At 44.9% G+C, this 21,730-nt stretch overlaps 3 protein-coding genes across 3 annotated transcripts; 1 reads left to right on the forward strand and 2 right to left on the reverse strand.

The window, feature by feature from the left end:
- Positions 1-745: 745 nt before the first annotated feature.
- LOC128706907 (kinesin-like protein costa) lies at positions 746-4,003 on the forward strand. The gene has a single exon (XM_053801850.1). The coding sequence runs from the start codon at positions 746-748 to the stop codon at positions 4,001-4,003; it is 3,258 nt and encodes a 1,085-aa protein (XP_053657825.1).
- Positions 4,004-4,900: 897 nt separating this feature from the next.
- LOC128718672 (zinc finger protein 501) lies at positions 4,901-6,568 on the reverse strand. Its single transcript, XM_053812292.1, has 5 exons — positions 6,467-6,568; positions 6,279-6,395; positions 5,568-6,212; positions 5,258-5,498; positions 4,901-5,181 (listed from the first exon to the last, which is right to left on the reverse strand). The coding sequence occupies exons 1-5, from the start codon at positions 6,566-6,568 to the stop codon at positions 4,901-4,903; spliced, it is 1,386 nt and encodes a 461-aa protein (XP_053668267.1).
- Positions 6,569-7,174: 606 nt separating this feature from the next.
- LOC128719603 (uncharacterized) lies at positions 7,175-21,520 on the reverse strand. The gene is made up of 11 exons (XM_053813230.1): positions 21,446-21,520; positions 13,995-14,466; positions 13,809-13,926; positions 13,346-13,743; positions 13,090-13,272; positions 12,785-13,018; positions 8,349-8,961; positions 8,157-8,278; positions 7,958-8,084; positions 7,662-7,885; positions 7,175-7,326 (listed from the first exon to the last, which is right to left on the reverse strand). The coding sequence occupies exons 1-11, from the start codon at positions 21,473-21,475 to the stop codon at positions 7,175-7,177; spliced, it is 2,673 nt and encodes an 890-aa protein (XP_053669205.1). The 5' UTR covers positions 21,476-21,520.
- Positions 21,521-21,730: the final 210 nt, after the last annotated feature.

A 21,730-nucleotide genomic window follows, 5' to 3' on the forward strand; every position in this document is an offset into this window, starting at 1 on the left:
AGCTCATTTCCCGTGGCAAAAAGGATGCGTTCCAGACGGATTTTACGGCGCTGATTGTGAAATTCCTATCACGCTCACTGTGGCTTACCCTTGGCTATGCAAATCCGATGCAATTGTGCAGTATTTCACAGTGAAAATTCGATATTTTTGCACAAGACAATCCGCTCGGTTGATATTACAAACCACTTCCTCGCCCGAACCAAATGCTATGTTTTGTGTGTCTGCCTGTGTTAAGCCGCGGACAGACGTAGTGAGGAGAAGCAAAAAACACATACATTTGACAGTTCGAATGCATCACGGTAGCGCAATTGTGCCATGTTTGTACTGTGGGTGGCCATCTTGATGCTCTCTTTTGACATTTAGGTGGAACGTATTTTATACGCTGTTTTTGGTGAAACAACTAGCGATTGATAGGAACTAAATATGTTTCCATAAACTGTACTATTTGTGCTCTTTATTTTTTATAAAACTGCAAAAATTCTGCTATTTTTTAATAAAAACGACGAACATTCGTTGGCTGCGTACGCTTGAACATGGTTGAACCATCAACCCATCATCATCCGATTGCTGTTTGACAGTTTCAGTATGTTTGAACATCCAGCAGTCGAAAAAAATAAACATTTCTCAGCGCCATTCGCAACGCGCATCAATTTCTCTGATGCCCCATAAGGTAGTTTTATTGCGTTACACCCATCGTTAACTCCCAATAATGTGTGTCGTTACTTCCTTTATCTCGTAGTAAAGTATGAACATACCGCTCAAGGTTGTAGTGCGTCTGTGGTCTGACCAGTCGGCAGATAACAAAACGTGCAACCGTGCCAGCGATGACCTGCAGGATGAGGATGAGAACCATCTCAAAAGTGCCGGAGGGCGTACGTTCCGTTTTTCGCACGTATACCGTACACCGATCAGCAACCAGCTGCTGTACTTTGAGTCCGTCGCCGGTCTCATGGAATCCGTGCTGGAAGGGTACGACTTTTCCATCGTCACGTACGGTGCCAAGGGCACGGGCAAAACGTACACCTTGTACGGCGGCCCAAATGTCATCGCGGGAACACATGAAGACGACGGCATTGTGTTATGCTTTGTGCGGGATCTGTTTTGTCGCCTGAATGCACACCCGGAGCGTATGTTTTCGATCAGCATTGCGTGGAGTGAAATCACCGCCAGTGGTGATGTGATCGATGTGCTGGAGAATGCCGCCATGGTACAGTGTTTCTCGGTGGAAGATACGTACGCACTGCTCGGGCTGGGACTGCACCGACGCAATGGAGAAAATCACAGTATTCTTAGCTTAGTGCTGGAGCAACAGTGGACGTCCGTTGGAGGGATGAACCAGCACCGCCAGTCTACCATCAGCTTTTGTGACCTGCGTGGTTCTGAGCGAGAAAGGGTAGAAAAGGAACTGCTTCCACTCGATGCAGGTTTGCGCAAGCTGGAAGACATCGTTGTTAGACGCAACGAACAGTACAATGAGTCAGTGTTGACCGCTTTTTTGAAGGATTCTTTCGGCGGCCGGGCTCAAACACTGCTGCTACTGTGTGTGGCATCATCCGCACTGGAAGCGGACAGTATCGTGCTTGATCTGGAGTTTGGCGAACGAGCGGAAGAAATTGTGAACCACGTTGTGATGAACACCTTTTCGGATAATAATGTTCCGATCGTGGCACTAAACGAGCATGATCTCCTCGGTGGACCGAACAACAACATCGATGGGCTGTACTTTGCCTCCCAGCAGTGGGCCAAACTGTTGAAAAATGCGGAATGTTTGTTTACGAAGCTTTTCAGCACGTGCGAGCTTAACCAAACGGAACGGAGTCAGATCGAAGAATGGTTGTATCTAAAGGCGGAATGTGATGATTGCTTTAGTTCGACCGACATTAGCCTTGCAACCGGTGCCCAGCCCGTCCGCGCGTGTCTCGGGCCGATCGAGGAGATCGACGAAGCCGAAGACAATACGGTGCACGGAAGCAGTAAGGTCCCGTACCACTCGGACAATGAGAGTGATTCCGACATCTGTACACATCTAACGGACGTTAGTGATCGTATCCAGAGTTACATTAAAACCTTCCAAGCTAAAACGAACAATCTGATCATGGAAAAGTATCAGGACTTTTTTCAAACGCATCCCACCGGAGTTGATGCGCTGGAATCGGCTGATCACGAGCGGAAATTGCATCCGTCCGATGGGGGAAGTAATTTTCACAATCCTGCTAGAAGGAAATCAATCTTTGACGGTGAAACGGTAAGCAGTACCGAAATGGCACTAATGATGCCACTGAAAAGTGAATCCGTGCCAGCGGCACCGACCGTGCTGGACAAAAAGCTGGAAACGCTGAACAGTAACCTTCGCATTTGCCAAACCAGCATCGAATCGTTGCATGCACAGATCGAAGAAATACGCCGCACGATCGCACTCAAGCAGAAGTACATAACGGATCTGATCGAGAACAGTGAGACGCGCTCGGTGGCTAAATCACGCTTTAGCAAGAAAAAGCATAAGCTCGAGGCGGAATACGAAAAAGCGAAAAAGCAACTCCGCAAGGCTGTCGTGAACGGTACGAACAAAGAGGAAATCAATCGACTGAAAAGCCAAACATCACAGCTCGAGCAACGGCTAAAAGATCTCGACTCGATTGGATTCATCGCCGGCGAATCGGGACACAAGAAGAAAAAGCTGCAACAATCCATCAAGGACTCGCAGAAGCAGCTCGACGTACTGCAGCGCATGCTGAAGAAAGAGCTCGACCGGAAAGAATCGCTCGAAAAGGAGCTGGAAACGGCTCAGAAAGAGTCGCGTGCAGGGCGAACAAACAACAACAACGGCTTGCAAGAGATGAGCGAAAGCAAGAGCAAAATTCGCAACATGAACGATCGTATCTCGCACATCGAGCACGTGCTGAAGGAAAAGTCGAGCAATTTGAAAAAGTACGTTAACAAGAAGAGTGCCGAAAAGGAGTCACTTCGCTGCGAGATACGCAACCTGCGACGGACACGTGACCATCTGGTCGAGCAACGGTGTCAGTTGGATCGGAAGATACGCGAAGACAAGATGCCATCGTTCGATGAAGAGCGCAAGCTGGTCGAGTGTGACGAAGCGATCGAGGCGATCGATGCAGCGATCGAGATGAAGAACGAGCTGATCTGTGGACGGAAGAGCATCGATACGGATGAAAGTTTGCAGCGCGAGAAGGGCGAACAGATGCTGATGGCACGGTTGAACAAGCTGTCGCTTGACGAGATGCGCACGTTGTTGTACAAATACTTCCAGAAGGTGGTCGATCTGAAGGAAGCGAGCCGGAAGCTGGAACTGCAGTTCATTTCGCTCGAGCGCGAAAAGGACGCCTGGGAGTGGCAGGAAAAGATCCTCACCAACACGATCCGCCAGACGCGATTGGAGAAGGAACGATCGATCGTGGCACTGCAGAAGCAGCACGAAACGAAGCTGAATCTAATGTTGCGCCACTTTGCCGCCGATACGTCCGCATCGATCTCGAGCACCATACCGGACAGTGTGCTTCCACCGTACCACACGCAGACGGAATTTGTGCTAGGGTCGGGCTCGGCACGGTACCATCACCATCACGTACAGTACGAGTCGGACGGTGGTACAAGCGGCGAACCTCAACTGCTCACCGGACACAGCGCTTCCAAACAGTTGGCACACTACAAGCCGAACGCACTTCCCGTTTCGGGACCATCCGGCGTGCTGGGACATACCTCAAATTCCGCCCTAACGCAGCATCATCGTAACAGTGGTGCAGGCACGGTACAAACACCACTCGTAGCGATCGCCGAGAAAGAACATCGGCCGAAGAGTAAACTGTTCTCGAAGTTGCAGGTCCTGTCACGCTACCACGGTAGCGATAAGCGGAAAATCTTCCAATCCGACATTCCGCAACAGAATCTCAAACAGCTCCAGGGCGCTTCGAGACCCTCGCTTACGAAGGTGACGCGCGAAAAGAACAAAATCATCATCCAGAGTGATGGGGGCAGCAAATAGAGTAGATCACATATGAAGTAGTAGCATCGAATCTCAATCTCAGCTCTCTGCTGTTCGTGCATTGTAAGATGTGTAGGCAGCCAACGTATGGCTAACGTTTCGTTTTTGGATGTTTTGTGTAGATGTGAATGTTGATGATAGTGCTAGAGTTAGAATTGCAGTTACTGAGGTGTATTATAAGCTATTGCAATATATTCACACAAGATTTCTTCCTGCATGCCGTTCACCCACACATAGAGATGCATTTAATTGTATGTGGTTCTGTGGTTAATAAAGTCAGTGAAAGCGTATACGGTCTTGGCGTGTGATGTGATTATACCCGGTGGGATCTAAAGTAATAATCCGATGCGTCAAAGGTCAGCAACGACAGTAACATTGATGTTGTGATAAGCTGGGATGCTGGTTGCCAACTGCTCTTCTACAGTCTGAGGAAACTCCTCAACTAAAAACACCTGTCGCGATGAACGAAGCTGGGACTATATGGAACTTATAAAGTTCCAGTACTCACATACGGCTCTGAGACATGGCCTTTGTCGAAAACTGAACAGTTTGTGTGGAAGGATGATGGAGGATCCGCTGCAATGGTAATCTCTACTAGCTTCACTGTCGTACAGTAAATTACACTCGCCAGTTTCCGGTGCGCTAGTCGCGTCATGAGAATGATACGGATGACCGATCTCGTAAAGTCGTTTTAGGTCGTCTACATGGGAAAAGGAGACGTGGTAGCACTAAAATTAAATGGAGTGATGGCGTTGATGCCGCAAAGACCTGAGATATTGGATAACCCGACGATACTCTGCCACGAACGTGAACGGTTTAGAGCACTCCGGCATTAAGCCAACTGCCTAACAATCCGATAAGTTGTTTTCAAGGAGCTCTTTCTAGCGGACTTTAGAATCACTGTGGGTCTGTGGACCCCGTGGCTTCGACGATTCCACTGGTTGCTGCTCCGCCAGATTTCCCCCTCTTCTGTTTATCGTGAGTTTTGACGTGTGTTTGGAATGCATACGATTGAATGAACTGTTTCGAACACACGGAACATTTATATGGCTTTTCACCGGTATGTGTCATGACATGATTCTTTAACGTTTCCGCCTTACCGAACGTTCGTTCGCAGTACGTACACTTAAATTCCTTAATGCCACGGTGTACAAGTTTTATGTGTCTCGCAAAATTGCCTACAAACGAACAAAAAAAAAGTTATTAAAAATATATATTCTATTAGAGTTAGCATTTTAACAGCTTTGTAAGCACCTGAAGTTAAAAACTTTTGTCCACAATAGTTGCAGGTATGGATTTTCTCCTTCGTGTGATAGTTCATGTGCATTTTCAGTTCGTCGGAAGTGGTTTTTTTCAACCCACAGTAAGAACATTCGTAATTCTTGATACCCTGATGTCGCATCATATGCACCTTCAGTTTGTACGTGGTAGGATAACTTTTGTTGCATTTCTCACAATGAAACGGCATACCGCCCGTGTGAATGTATGCATGTTTCTGCGGAAATAAGTAATCTTCTGTAAGCAAACGGCTTGGCCTTGGTCGCCTTTACCCATTTCTACTCACCTTCAATGCTCCCTGAGAGGAAAATGTTTTACCACACATTTCGCAAATACATTTCTTCGGCACGGGTCTTACATAATTCGGATCGTGCTTCTTCTTGTGGTTCTTAAACCCCTTGCCAGTGGTGAACGATAGGTTGCAACCTTCATAATCACATCGAAAGTTGCCACGATCAAGCATCAAATGTTTTTCTGCATTGTGTCTTTTCAGGTTTCTCCAGTCGGAAAAATCCTTTCCACAAATCTTACATAACGCGGGCTTCAAACCCTGGTGCACCCGTATGTGACCGTCCAAACGATTCTGGGACCGAAACCTTTGGTCACACACATGGCATTTTAATTCGATACGCTTGGTAGGCGATCGTTTTTCTTCGCTATCTTCATTTTTGGTATCGTCTTCCGTGGAAATGGTTTGATCGGCAGCCTCAAAGGTTTCATCTTTCACCCCAATACTATCATCGTTTCCATCAACTGATACGTTTTCCAGCGTAATACTGTTTAAAGAGATTATTTCTTCCACTCGTTTTTCCTCTAGTGGTTCAATTTCAGCAGATCCATAGCCTTTATTATCTTCCTCATAAACAGTGTCTTCCTCATCATATATTTCGTCGCTGTTATTAGTGCATTCTTGTAACGTTTCTTTACGATCCTGCAAAGAGCAACACGTTATAAAGCTGCAACCCACTTGGTGCTTAAACCACCCATTTCAATTTACCTGCGTAAGCTTTTCGTGAGCTGCCAAACAGAGCGTTCGGAATTTATCAAAATCCAACAGCTGCTGATTGCATCCGTTACAAATAATTAATGATTGAATATCGTCTAATTGGGTAACCTGTGGCGAACACGAAACTTTCATGAAAATTTCCTATGGTATACAGTAATTTATTAGCCACGATAACATACCTCCAATGATGTTAGCTTATAGAATATTGTCGCAACATCCAACAGCTTTTTAATTTGCGTTTCACTGTGCACTTCTGCACATATAACGCAAGTAAATTGCATTTTTGCTAGAGCTATGAAAATTTTCCATATGAATTCATTTGTATTTGTTTACACTTTGCTGCTGATTGGAACCGCTTTGACATTTGTGAAACGAAAACATTGGTACAGTGTGTGATATGACCTTAAGCGAGCACCGCATTTCAATTTTGAACTGGTCTAAAGTCGCACAACGCACAGTGGATCAAATTTGATATCAATTGGGAATAAAAGTAAAGTTTCCATTGGAAATAACTTCTTCCTTGCCTATAATGTTCCTATTGTTTTCAAAAACTGTTGCAGTGTTTGATTAACATAAATAATTTTAACAGTGAAAAATTCCCAAAAAAATGTATGCTAGAGAAAAACACATAATTTATTCATGTTCACGTGAATTGTAAACGTTTTGACTTCTTTTATTCCTTTATTGTTCTTCTTTTCTGTGTTGTTTGTTTGTTTTGGTTCAGATTGCTTATGTACTAGAATTAATATGCATTACTCCGTGTACGCTAATTACGATTATAGCTGCAGATCGTCACCGGATAGTTCAGTCCCGTAAATCCGTTCCGGGATTTACAATATTCCAATACCGTCCGTTTGGTGACCCATCCTGTCCACCGCCGTCCCACTTTATGCCGTCGGGCCCAGTTGGAGCCGCTTGTCCTTCAGGGCGATCGAATCGCGCAGTATAATGGCAATCAACGGTACGCTACCCATCACCATACAAACCCCCATGCAGTAGAAGCAGATCTCATACCCACCGGATAGGTCGCGCAGTAAACCTGTATAGCAGTGTGATTGAGTTTTTTTATATGTTGTGTGAAGATATTGAAGGTGAAATGGGTTATAAACATTTGGGTGGCGGAAATTTGGTACCGTGGACGACAAGCGAACGAGCGAACGATCGAACGAAGCGGAGCGAAGACCGAAGCGAAAGCGAAGATCGAGAAAGAAAGAGAAAGAGAGAGAGAGAAGAAAGCAAGAAAAAAAGAAAGAAAGACAGTGCAAGAAATATGTTAGTAACGGTGGGAAGATTGGCCCACACCAAGCCCGGGTTGGTGGCTGGTTTTTTGGAAGGCGACGGAATCGATAATTCTGGTTTCCGTCGGTTAAAAACCTGCTAGTGGTGGCACCGAGATTGCACCAATACTTTGGAACATCCGAACCAAGCCATAGCTGGAGCTAATACGTTCCGTCCCGAACAGATCGGCCAGCAGTACCGGAACCAGTAGGTACCAGCTGCCCAAACACAGTCCGTAGCATCCAGCGCTGATCACAATCACAAACCAAGCGTTACTGCTCGTTGGAATGGTAAGTACAGCCGTTCCAGCACCTAGAATGCTGTTGAAGGAAGCGAAAATATCCGCAGTTATATTGCTGCCGTTCGTGGGTACGACCAGTACCACCACTCACCAGACAATGTAAGCCTTCTTCCGATCGAACAGATCCAAATCCGACAGCCAGCCCAACGCAAGGCGTCCGATCAAGTCTAAGGCCGCACTGACAGCAACCAAATATCCTGCCTCCGATTTGGTGTAACCTGTTAAACGAGCGAAGGTGATCTTAGATCTGCCCTCCAATACCTTTTGCAGTAACGCAGTCCATTACTTACCAGCAGAAATTACGTACGCTGGCAGATAGTAAAGCATGTACGGACATCCAACCGACATTAAAGCTACCGAGAGGCACATTAGTATGAACGTGATGTCCTGCAGGAGCGTGATGTCCAGATATCTGCGAAGAGTACCATGAAGAGTCTTACTGAAGCAACTACTCCACACAAGTCCACCGAAACGGTACTTACTGACTAATCTTTTCCAGACACGTTGCGTTGTATGCCGTGTATGGATCCTCGTCAAAGATCTCGTCCAGATCGCCTACCGGTGTTGGAATGATCATGCTCTTGCTCAATCCCCGATTGTTGTTCTGGGCCAGCCCCTTCGTCGGTACCATCGCGCACATGTTGTTCGAGCTCATTACCGTTGGTATCGTGCCGGTAGCAATCGTTTTCGCTGCCCCAACAGCTGCTACCGCTTCCTGCGTCACATTCGTCGATTTGTCCAGGTCGTTCGGTGCCAGCAGCAGTGGTCCCAACAGTGGTGCATCACCACACGCGCCACCTTCGGCCATACCCAGCGTCGTCTGCGATCCGACCGGTTCGGGCAGCTGCGGTGGGCGTGGTTGCGTTTCCTGCCGATGGTGAAGGTGCTGCTGCTTGTAGCGCATACTGTTCCGCTTGGAGTCATAGCCACTGGCGCGGTTCTTATAGACGCAGGTCGAATCGGTGCTCAGATCCTCGACCGAGTGCAGAATACTGCAGCTACGGATCGACGAAATGGGCTTAAGAAAGATTGCACTCGTGAGGATATCTTTCAGTTCGTCTTCACTTTCTTGGAGCGTTTTTTCCGTTATGTTGACTAGAAAATGGTAGGGGGTGCATACATAGTAGGCAAAAAATGTAAGGTTATCCGCTCTTGCTAGGCACACACAAACACAGAGAGAGAGAGAAACACACAGAAACAAAGGGGGCTTAACGGTAGGTAAGGTGGTAACTGGTAACGAGTTCCAAACACCGGACTACTGCTTGTGGCCATTCGTCGCACCACACGTGACGAATCGTTTGGTTTAGGTTCTTGCTATATGAAGGTATTTGACGATGTACACTCATACACACACACTAATCAGCTAGTGGCCACAAGGCGTGTTCGTGTCCCTAGTGTTATTCGGGCAGTTACCCATTCGTTCTGGTTCTCATTCACACTATCCTTAATTTGGGGGCAGAATATGACGATATGAGAGAGAAAAAAATAAAACAAATCCAGAAGGCAGAAGGCTTTCTTCCTCCTATAACATTCCTGTACCGGTACCTATCAACTTAAGGCGCAATAACTATACACACTTATTAATTACCGAAAAGTTAAGCTGGATCACCAAAAAAACACCAATCACGTGCTAAGTTGCAATACATGCTGATAGAGAACCTTCCTAGTCTGATAATTTAAGGTGTACAGTACAGGTCGTAAGACATTCTTGGTGTAGAATTATCGTCCATCGTCCATTTGCCCCTCTTTACCACAGTTCGTTTCCACCCCATGACAGTCATCATGACACACTCGTTAGTAACGTTAGTAACTCACTGTCCATTGGCATGAATATTCCACCAAAAAACCACTCCAAACACCACACGTTTTGCCCGCAAATAATACGCTTGTAAGGAGTTTTGCTATTGCCAAAATCATTCGTAAGTAAACTATAATGTTGAAACTTAATTATAATTTGAAGAAAAAAAAAACTTAACGTTTGTTGGCTTGAAACATCTCATACATTTATGACCGGTAGTGTAAGACCACGCTAGGATAACGCTTCGCAATTTTTAGTACCGAATTTAATGCTCCCGTTTCCGAAACAGAACCCAAAACGAACGCAACAAATTGCACTATTAGTGGGCAATGTATAACAATTTCAACACACAAACAACGCTGATATTGTTTCAAGCCTTGGGAGAGTGTTTTTTTTTGTATAAATCCTGCAATCAATAAACTAATGCTGATAGAACAACAGAGAAGTAAAAGTACACAACGGAAAACGGTGGCAAAACAACATGATTCAACACAAGTGATAGTTTAAAAACAATCTATTACAACAATGACAACAATACACAGTAGTAACAAAACGTGATAACGCAAGAGTGAAAGTAAAACGATCGATATGTTCAGTACGGCTTTAGTATGTGCGCTATTGCATACTAGGACACCGTAACGGAGAAGAAGAAAAAAAAAAGAAACAAGAGTTATTCATTCAATTGTTTGGATATTGGTCGGTTACCGACGATCTACACGACGCGCTTTTGCAGTGCAGCACTTTCTGCTTCAACTGAAAAGTACATCAGTGTCCGAATGCGTTTTTGAAATATTACAATTTAATTGAAACGATTGTAAATGTTAATTAAACTTGACTTCTATATCATTATTATTTTGTACAAGGGTTTTCCCTACCCATATTTGATATGAACAGCTTTTTATCATAGAATTTTAATATTTTAGTATAAATTACATCGAACATCGAATTATGACCATTAAGCATCATGATCCATTCCCATTGTGCAACAGCTGTCAAAATAAAAGTGCGAGCGCGTAAAAGCTTCTGAAGGCGCGTCGTGAAGATCGTCGGTAATGATGCTGAAGCGGGCACAATTGTGTGCATGATCGGGCCGGACCCCGACACATGCACACACACGCACACATCCCTCCTTCCCCCATACCTTGCTGTACCCGTGGGGTTTTGTTCTTGCTTGCTTTGCTACGCCATGTTTTTTTTTGTTTTTGCTCACTGTGTAACGGCACAGTTACGGAATCATTACAGCAACCCGCGGCCAATGCAAATTGGCCACGCACGTTGAACACGTTGACGCGTTACATCACCCCCGAAAAAGAACCAGGACACAGTGGATCGGTTTACCGATGCTAAGCCATGCCGTGGCAATATTAGCTGTTCTAATAATTTTTTTTTTGTTCGAACATTTGTGCTTTGTTTTTGTACTGTTTTTGGCACTGAACGTCTCAACGTAACGGGTTACGGGGTTCTTTTCTGATTGGCACGGTTCGTTTGTTTTTGGGTATTTTTGAGGGATTTATGGAGCTACTCTTAACAAAGTACAGATGAGAGATACTTTATCTGCAAAAAATCTAGAAAAAATTAGAAGCGATTTTATGTGCTGTTCATCAATATAACCCATGTATAGCAGGTGAGGTGAATTGGTTTCTGTTAGCTAGGTTCCATTTCAGATTGGCAAGTGAAAAACTTTTTTGTTTTAATTTTGAAGATCGTGTAGGTGTGTGTGTGATTTTAAGGTTTTGTGTGTAAGTGTTTGTGTTAAAATCGCAACCAAAAGGACAAAACGAAAGTAATGCAGATGTGCCGATAGCTAGCCCGAATTGCTTGATTTTAACACCCCCGCGGGAAGGTTTTTGCTGATCAAACGACAAAACAAAAGATGTTAAGTGTATTGCCAGTGCTAATTGGCACTACCCAGATGAAGGCTCATGGTTTTAAGCTAAAATTATAAGAAAACAGTATGCATTATTTGGATTCAACAAAAAAGAAAAGAACAACCGATAACACGCCACAGTGGATTGTGGCACGGATGGACATCTCCCGTTGAAACTTCCCGGTGAAAGCAAACCCCGAGCGATAGCCCATGCTTGTTTGTCGGATCTCCGGTAACCACCGGAACAAACAGAAAAAAGAACTTGGCCGAAACAGTGGACAGTGAATTTAACCAAAAAAAAAAGCGCCCCTCAGCGAAGTGAAAACACCCAACCTGCGGCGTAAAACATAACTCTACTCCCGGGCAAACACTAGTATGCGCAACTGATCATGCTGGGTGAGAATTCGTCGTCGGCAATGGAAGGAGTTCAGCAGCTATATATAGATGCAATGCGGTTGATAGAGCACATGCTACCCTGCAGGTGAATATTCCGATCCAAGCGGATCTCCTATCGGTCGTGATTCTTGAAAGACCTATCCTACAACGTATCTTCTATCCGTCAGTTGTTTCTAAGGTCTCTCTTCTTTTTAAGGTTCTCCAGAGTCGCCAGAGCTAGGTGAAGTAGGCTAAGCCAGTCCAATCTATACAGCCCCGGGTTACAGCTCACAACTAGACAGGAACTTCACGAAGCGACAGAGTGGAAAACAAACGGATGATGATCGGTAGAGGAAGTTTTGCGAACAGAAGGCTACAAAGGTCTACCGTCCATCCTACCATCTGCTCTAAAAGGCTCTGAACAGGCTGAAGAACATGTTACGAAAACTATAAAACAGAAACACCGAACAGAAGAAACTGATATCTGCAGTATTATGTTAGCATAACGAATGTACCTTCTGCATGTAGGAACATGTTCCTCATACAACGCGCACAGTTTAGAAACCCAGTACAAGAGCACGTTACGCGCAGGTGTTGGGGGGCCGTATCTCCACCGCATATTGCATCTTGCGGGATGCTCCCGCCAAGCAATGGATGCAATATAAGGCAGACAAGCAGCACACCAAACACCCCCAGAACGTGTTGCACGTCCCGTGTCGGAAGGTGTCTCGCGAATGTGACTTTTCTTTTTTAAACTTAGTTGGAGTGTGGCACAAAAGGAAAGAATTTTAATTCAAGGTAACCAAAACTGATAACACGTTCGCGCAGTAAAGCATGAAACTGCACCGAGAACCAAGCGGTATGCGGCCGAAACTTACCGAACTTGTTGCTCTCGCTCGTGACGCTGTTGTTGCGATGCTGATCGTCCAGGAACAGATCCTCCAAGCAGCGCTTGCTCAGGTGATCTTCCGACGAGCTGAGATGGCCCAGATTTTCGCGGAAGTCGCTGCGGGACGAGAACTGGGTGCCCTCCTTCGATGGTTCGAGGTCTTGCTTCTTCTCGAGCGGTCTGTAGAGTGCGCCGGATACACATACGTGCAGCATACAGCCTCCTTTCGAGGGGGGAAGAATGCAAGAACTGGTTAGTGCTGATGTTGTCGGAATACCTCCAGCGGACTCTTACCCAATATCAGCAAGGTACCGTGAAAGCCGAACAGATGTATCAATCGTTCGATAAGCATCGGGAACACGAAACTCCCCGCCGCCGTACCGGAGATGGTGATCCCATTGGCCAAGGCGCGATGCTTCTCAAAGTACTGGGACACTATCACAATACCCGGCGTGGTCGAGAGACCTCCACCGATTCCTTGGGAAGAAGAGAGGACGAGACACTTAATACTTGCAGCTTGCAGCGACATCCAACAAGTTCCAACACCTACCGGTGAGAATTCCGAAGGTGAAGAGCAAATGGTACATGCTGGTCGCAAAGTAGCTCAGGGTCAGTCCGAGCCCACAGAACACACCGCCGATGATGACCACGATGCGGCAGGAAAAGCGCTGACACAGTGCACTGGAGAGTGGCGCCAGTACCAGGCAGAGTGCGGACAGGATAGCCGGTATCCACGATGCGGTCGTGGCCGATGCGTTCGGGAAGTTTTCCATGATCTCCACGTACAGCACACCGTACGATTTGACCAGTCCGGCTACCCAGAACTGGACCGAGAATGCACCGAACACGATGATCCAGCCGTAACCACCGTCGGGCGGCCCGTCATCGTCGTCCTCGCTGGTATCCGATGCTACCTGCTTTCGTTGCCGCTGGATGTGAAGCTTTTGTCTGTGCAGCAGAGTGTCCGTATGAGTTCCAACCCTAACTCCCTGCTGTGCTCTAAGGCTACTTACTTTTTGTTCCTTATTTCGCGGGATTTCGCGATCAGCGGCCGTGCGGTTAAGCTCGAGACGGTCAACAGGTTCTCGTTGTCATCCTCGTCCAGCTCGGTCGAAGGCTGGGGCTCAACACCTGCGGAGAAGAGCAAGACGGTTTGCCGCTTACTGGCATTCTTCAACAAATTCCACCCCGTCACCTACCGCTGGGTGGCTTGACCAGGTTGTAGTGCGTATCGAGTGCCAGTGATGACGGTCGGAGTAAGGTGTCGGTACGTCCAGCGACGCCCGCCCCGGCCACTGGTTGCGGCGGTGGCCCGAAGTCATCGAGCAGGGTTGCACCGTCGGTCGCGTACGGTCGTCGCCCACCGTCACCGTCACCGGTAAACTTGGTGCAGGCCAGCGCAGGTGGTATGGCCGTGGTATCGTCCGGGTTGATGGCGGGCTCCTTGCACGCCGTAACGACCGGGGCGGACTGGATCGAGAACATGGATCCGCTGTTCTCGAACTCGGCCAGCAGGGCGGCATTGAGAGGCGCCCGGCATCGCTGTTCCGGTATGGATGGATGGTAGACGCCATCGAAGAGTCGGTTATCATCCGCGTGGGGTTGTATTTCGATATCCTCCGAAAAGAGGCTTTGTGGGCGCAGGTACTGATTAAGACACTCCTGCGATGTCTGAAAAATCGTTTGGCAGGAGAATTTCGTTAGCATTACCAGCTGCTTGGACCACAATTACCGCAAATTATCCCATCAACATTACTCATGCTCTGGACATGCGGTGCAGCCATAAAGGCAAAAATCCTTGGAATAACCCAACCCAACATTCCATCCCGGTGACGCCTTTTGCACGTTCCCACCAGCATGATTCATTTTACAATCGAATTGTTTGAAATATTTAATCAATAACCCACCACAATGCATGACAAGTTAAAACATCCTTCTAATGGAAATGGGTCTCTTTCTTTTTTCTCTCCCTCTCTCTCTAGCTCCACAACCAAAATGTTGCTAACACGCGACGGTTTTTTTTTCACTTCGCTTCGTACGATCCAAGCATGCCAAGACAAATCATTTGATTTGTTTGCTTGCCGACGTGGCTTTGACAGTTTCGGCCGGAGAGTCGGTTGGAGCACGTGATTGCACAACATGTTTTGTTGGGGAGTTGACGTAGGGCCCGGTTGTGTTTTATTAATCATTACAACTTTACTTGGCTAGAACGGTTCCTTTTTTTATGGAGCAGCCAACAATACGCTTTGATATTTAGCGCTGTCTGTTGCTTTTTCCTTTGCTACAAAGTTTGCCAAACTTTTCCTCCACCCGAAAGGGCTCGCGCAATTATTACGTAACGCGAAAAGTTGACAAATTTTTTGACTCAATTTTCGAGATTGCTCTTCATAAACATCGTTTTTTTTTTCAACCAGTCTCAAATATATTTCATTAATATATAATTAGCATAACATTCATGGACCACTAAATTTAACTAAACTCAGAATAGGTTCTTGATGCGAAAGTCATCTTCCACAAGGACCCCCAATCACCACTTATCCCAAACGTAGGATCGATTCCCCTTCCGCTGATCGGCAGTTATCAGTCATTCCTTTGATTAGTTGGCTAATATTTAAATTCAGGTTGCTTAGTGCTAGTAGTACTTCTATATTTCATTGGTTTCACCGATCTAACGATGAAACGATCGCTTTACCCTAGTTATACATCTTTTTTTTTATGTGACACATTATTCATCTCATTTTGACTAACGTTTTTTCGAAACACTCACAAATTTAAAGATTTAAAAAAATAACGGTTTTATAACTACATTTGTTGTTAAAGTAGTTTTAGTGACTCCAATTCTGTCATTTACCACGCGATGGAAAAACATAAATTTCGTCTGTTAATAAAACAATATTCTTTTTTTTTGTAAAAAATACCATTAAAATGGCTTGATAAGCATTGTGCAATTTGGCATTATTAAAATCAACTGTTTTAGCTGGCTGGGACGAGGCGGCCTGAGACTGTTTTAAGCTCTTTAAGCGCAATACTTCTTTTATGAATCGACATGTGATAATGAATATAAGCTGGATCCACTACACCTGTCGTAAAAATCTACATCTAAGTGAGCATCAGAAGGTAAATAGATCATAGTTTAAATACTAGTAAGTAGATAGATAACAAGGAACTTGGATGAAAATCGCTAAAATAAGTTCATTTTTCATAAATACACCCTGATGCGTGAATATCAGTTTCATCTTATTGTATGTTACATTACAGAAAATTGAACCCCCCTCCCTCCATGTAATAAATCGTACCGTTGATACTAACCCACCATCCCACGCTATCAGCGTTACGTAATGAATGGACGTTCTCTTAATGTCAAATGCCAATAAATAATTTGCACCACGTGAAGTACCAGGCTTCTCCATCGGCACTGGATTTGTTGTTTATCCTCACTGCAAGTTTCTTACCAGTCATGTACCGCACAGCGGAGAAAAATTCACGGTTAGCAAATCACAAACGAAAGGAAAGTCGATCGATAGCTTGCAGACTGGTAAGATGGTATCGAAAATGCGCAGTTCGAAACCATCCTGCAGCATGTAATTTCTTGACCGGTGACAAGGAATTATCGATAAAACTTTAAAACTGTACCGCCCTGCACGCTGCCAAACGTACGAAGATGTGTCCACGAATGTGCGCATAAAAGAAGAGTTTATTTATCGTCCAACCGGGTGGTTTGCAAGGTCGCGCTGATTTAATTTACCAGTTAAACTCATTAAAACTTTGCCCAACGTTTTTTTTTTTGGGGGAACTTTGTCTATTAACCGGTGGAACCGGTGTGTCTCCCTCCCACGTGCAATCATAATCGAACTGCACGGAAACAGAACAACTGTTTTGTTGATGATTTATTGTTCTGCTAAACAAATGCGCAACATTTGAAGCCTCGTTTGCGTCATCTGTAACGTCCATCCTTCCTTAAAGCTAAATTTAGCAATAGCATTAAAAATAACACACACCAAATCGTGCCACATTTCTCCAGGCTCCGGAGTAAAAAAAAAACCCCTTTGTTTGGCCAAACAACCACCGCTCATGGCATAATTTCTTCCCCAACCAATCATCATCCCAAGGGCACTCGGGTGCCTTTCCCGTGAGCGCCTGCCACTCAGCGCGCCTGCCGTGTGGCTGACGTCTTTTCGACCTGTCACTGCAAAACAACAGCGCAGCGACCGTATGCACCGGGAAGCGATGGGACGGTATATGACACGATCACGGCCACGGCCACATTCCTAGCTGCATGGTGCTGTCGTCTACCCACCAGCAAGCAGATAAATTGATTGATTTCCCTATGCCGGAACACAGCACACAAATGGTTGTACGGCACATCGTTGCCGGGGGGGCAGAACACCCAGCACCCGGACAATGCCGGAATCATTCCTGTAACGAAACCATTAAAGTGTAGTTGTTTTGTGCATGCTGGTTTCATCGTGCCGGTGCAGAAGTTCCAGCCATGCACTGCCACAGCCCACACGTGGCGATGGTACGGGGTCGCCAAGTTGCATTGTTAATGGCCGCTCTTTATCGGGAAATGGGCAGAACGAGCGATGATTATAACAGTCAATCAATGACAGTATTTCATTGTCCTGTGACTAATAATGATGTCATCGTTACCATTGCAATTACTTCTACATAAAGTGTATGGAATGGAACGAACATTGCTTCGGTAATCGATTGATACATTTTTCGTTCTTTTCAAGGGTGAAGACAATTTTTAAAGGTAGCCCCTTACATAAAAAAATAGGATAAAGCAAAACTTTCTGCACTCTATTCGGTTTATCAATAGAATTGTATGTCACGAATCTTTTAAGACGAATCATTAATATTAATTTTTAGTGAGGATTCATTCAAATCAGGAAACGACTCTCAAAAGATTCATGAGAGCTCTGAGACTACGTGCTCTATACGCACGTTGCAGAATACGAATAATAATAATAATAATAATAATAATAATAATAATAATAATAATAATAATAATAATAATAATAATAATAATAATAATAATAACGCGGGAATTCGATTCTGCTTTCAGAATAATGAATCAATCAAGATTCATCATTTTCGCTACGAACATGAGCTTTTTTGCTTACTAGCCTTTTGATTATGTTGCGGAGTGTATAAAAATTCTTACTTCACGAGTGAAAAGAATAAAAATAAACTTCGAATCGTGCCGCCATTTAAAAGTCTCTAAAGATTCATGTAGCTCTGAGCATTCGTGAATCTTTGATGATTCATGAGTCTCAGAAGATTCCTGTCGAATATCTGAAGATTTATAAATTTCTTATGATTCATGAGTTTAAGAAGATTGCTATAGCATTTCTGAGTATTAATAAATCTCTAATGATTCATGAGTCTCAGAAGATTCCTGTCGAATATCTGAAGATTTATAAATTTCTTATTATTCTTGAATTTAAGAAGATTGCTATAGCATATCTGAGGATTAATGAATCTCTGATGATTCATGATTCCTCTAGAATCTCTGAGGACTCAGTAATCTTCGATGATTTATTCCACTCTCAGAAAATTCCTATAGAATCACTAAGGGTCCATGAATCTTTGAGGGTTGTGGAATCTTTGAAATAGAGATTCATGCAATCAGTTCAAAGATTCACTCAGATTCATGTATCTGAATTAGATTCAAGCAAAATTTGTATATAGACTCTTCCAACCATGTAAGTGTACGACGACATTATTTACTTTTATGTTTGTTTTCTAAACGTTCTTCAATGTTTTCAGAGGGTTTTCATACGCCTTCGAGTATTTACTTCATTTAATAAGACTAATAATTTTATCAATTGGTAATTTCAAATTAAACCAGAAGGAAATAATTCTCTCACCTAAGGATGCAATACTACATCCCTGGTCTAATTTAACCTTTTCCACTCGGTTTTCTGGTCTTTGGGGACATCGAGCGGTGGACAAACAATCCCGGCTGGAACAACTTGGGGGGGGGGATCGAGTTTGGGTAGGAATTCAAGTGCTGAGAATCAGTTGAAACAACAAAAAATAAATATTTACTGAAGTATTTCTTGGAAAGAAACCCTGCTCACTAGGGACAGGTTTTAGATTGGCTTCGAGTTATCGGACGATCACATTCAAGTTCAGTCGACGTAAAGCACTCAGATCGGCGGGAAGGAACTGACCGAACTGAGCCTCTGTTTTAAATTTTCGCCAACGGTGCAATGGAGGCGCCCAGTGTCCTGTGTTCCTAGTGACCGAACACCTGACCTGTATTCACCTTGGCGTGGTTCCACAGCCACCCAACAGCCCTGTGTTGTCTCTTTGTGTTCTCTCTGGCGAAAAGAGTATCAAAGCACATTGCTACTCTGATGGAGTCGATTTGAAGTAACGCTGCTAACAAAGCCTTCAATGGTGAATGGCAGCGACAGATGGAAAACATTATTTTTTTTTTTTGGGGGGAAAACAATACTTGGGTAACTTTATAAATAGATTCCAGTACCAGCATTTTGTGTTTACTACATAACATTATGTGCAAAACGTATCTTAATTGCCCTTGATTTGATGCAAAACGATAATCCGATCAATAAAACTATCGTTTCTGTCAAGGCTCATTACTGTGGGGACGTTTATGGAACATCATGACATACTCCGTACGGGGTTAAAAAGTGAAACAGTGTGTCAGTAGTAGTGTCGACATCAAACACGCTCATCTCGAAACTATATTTGGAATGCTAAAAGAACTTTAAATCGATTCTATACGCGGATTTGTAACCCAATTTCTCATGCCGTCGCAAGTAGATGCATGTTTTAATGGCCAATTTAACCTGTTTCTTTGTCACACTAAATGTTTAATGTTTAATATTATCATAAAAAAAACTCTAACGTACGACGACAAGACATTTGTTTTAATTTAATAAAAAAAAAAACTTTCATTTTGCTCAATAGCTTTGATGGGGCAGTCTTCATAGTCAGACAAAAGACTAATAAATAATAATAATAATAATGCTTCTTCCCCCCCCCCCCCCTCCCCATGAGCAGATTGTTGCCAGAGATACCATGCTGCAGCTCATTTTTTTACGCCACAGCAGTCCCCCAATATAGTCCAAAAAGTAATATTTGCAGGCGAAAAACGGCTACATATACATAAGTAATTCATTTGTATGAAAAAGTTCTTATTTATTTGTATAAACAATCCTCAAAATTACCTCTTTTTAAGGCACCAGGAGTGTAATATTCCTAGAATAGCAACAATTTGTTAGCCTTTCTTCCGAGTTACCGTGCCTAACGAACTCAATTTGCTATCAATTTCAGGCAACGCTACTTCAATGTATGAGGGGTTTTCACCGTGCCTGTGCAAATTCCTTTTAAAAATAAACATTCAAATGAAGATGAATATCCTGAAGTGCGCCCGAAAGTGGCATCAAGCCGAGCATCATTTAATTACGTTCCTGGTTTGCCTGCCAGCCTTCCCGATGTATACGGCTTCCACGTTCCGGGCACCGTGCATAAAAAACATACAAAAATGCCTCGAAACGATACCACAAAATAATGATCGTTTATTATGGAACGGCCCTATTAACAAAGACACTGCGGCAGTACACAACGCGGAAACAACTGCAGTAGGAGCCAGCTAAGAAAAAACAAAAACTAACCCCCCCCCCCCCCCCCCCTCCTGATAACTGCAGCCTCCAAGCCATGCGGTGACGCGAGGGAACGATTCCTGGCGACTCCTTTCGCTAACAAACACAAGCAAAACGGGGCACATATACCGCACATGGGACGAGTGTGTGGGTTAGCGCTGCTAGCGTTTCGATTCGTTGCCATTTGCCCCGTTGTTGTCTGTGACCCACATTTTATGCAGCATCCCACCGTACGTACGATAAGGCACAAAGCAGAAAGGCAAACGAATGGGGCAAGGGCACACTCCGTATCGAACCGAATAGTTTACGACGGCGGTGGGGTTTTTTAATTAATAAATAGCAACTTGTATTTTTATTTCGTGTGGTTGTAAATTCAGCTGTTTGCCATGCATCTCTGGGTCGAATGGTGTTGAGAGTGAAAATAATACCCAACCACCACCACCCGTTCCTTTAAAGCCAGCCGAGCAACACCTTAAACCACCCCTACTGGCTCTACTGCCAGTGTTTCGTAATCATCATCTTCGTATGTCCCGCGGCCCATATGCGGAATGACACAACGCATCCTGCCCAACTGCTGGTGTTGTCTAGCATTGCCATAACCCCGCACCGCAACGTCTCACCACCCTCCCGCCCCCTGCACGATCGGGAGCACGTTCCTGCGCACTAAGTACACTAACCGGTTCTGGTTTCATCATCGACCCCTCCCCCCTCCCCCCCCCTCCCCCCCCTATCCTTATCATCATGGTCATTGTCAGGCGTACGCGAAATGATACCTTCACCCACGGCATCGCGTGGTAGGCAGATAAGGCATACAGGCAGGCAAACAGAGAAGCCCACAGTGGGGAGGCAGTGGAGAAGGATATCGATTTTCCACGAACTTGTGCAGCTGCTGCAAACAATGCCAGCACACTCCCACCCGGGACAAGCCATCTCAGCACATCCGCCCTATTTAATGGGTTGTAAAACCCCTCTCCCACCCCTTCTTGCCAAGTCCCCCCACAGCACCCACTTACCTGGAGATTCCATTCTTTTGGCAGAGACATTTTTCGTAGATGGATGTGGCGAACTTTCCGTTCCTGAAACTTGGTTTCATTGGACTAACGGTGTTTTGGTCTGTGGTCTGTGGTCGTGTGGCCGGCAGTAAAGATACGCTTACGGTTGTGCTTGTTGTTGTTGGGGGGTTGGGGTGCCTTGTTGCAGTGTGATGCCACCGAGATCCGAGGCTCCGGAACAGTGCCCACCACCGGGTCCGTTTTGTGGTCAAACTTCTGAGGTTCTGAGAGGACCCGCTGCCAACG

Source organism: Anopheles marshallii, chromosome 2, assembly GCF_943734725.1.
Source record: "Anopheles marshallii chromosome 2, idAnoMarsDA_429_01, whole genome shotgun sequence".
Lineage (NCBI taxonomy): Eukaryota > Metazoa > Arthropoda > Insecta > Diptera > Culicidae > Anopheles > Anopheles marshallii.

What these genes read in the sequence shown, in the direction of transcription:
- LOC128719603 (XM_053813230.1), bottom strand. Translation starts at nt 21,475, where the DNA reads ATGTCTCTGCCAAAAGAATGGAATCTCCAG. An exon ending in CAAAAGAATGGAATCTCCAG is followed by an intron (nt 14,467 to 21,445) that starts GTAAGTGGGTGC and finishes ACGATTTTTCAG; the next exon opens with ACATCGCAGGAGTGTCTTAA. An exon ending in CGCGAAATAAGGAACAAAAA is followed by an intron (nt 13,744 to 13,808) that starts GTAAGTAGCCTT and finishes TCTGCTGCACAG; the next exon opens with ACAAAAGCTTCACATCCAGC.
- LOC128718672 (XM_053812292.1), bottom strand. Translation starts at nt 6,568, where the DNA reads ATGCAATTTACTTGCGTTATATGTGCAGAAGTGCACAGTGAAACGCAA. An exon ending in CTCACGAAAAGCTTACGCAG is followed by an intron (nt 6,213 to 6,278) that starts GTAAATTGAAAT and finishes TGCTCTTTGCAG; the next exon opens with GATCGTAAAGAAACGTTACA. An exon ending in CCTCTCAGGGAGCATTGAAG is followed by an intron (nt 5,499 to 5,567) that starts GTGAGTAGAAAT and finishes TTATTTCCGCAG; the next exon opens with AAACATGCATACATTCACAC.
- LOC128706907 (XM_053801850.1), top strand. Translation starts at nt 746, where the DNA reads ATGAACATACCGCTCAAGGTTGTAGTGCGTCTGTGGTCTGACCAGTCG.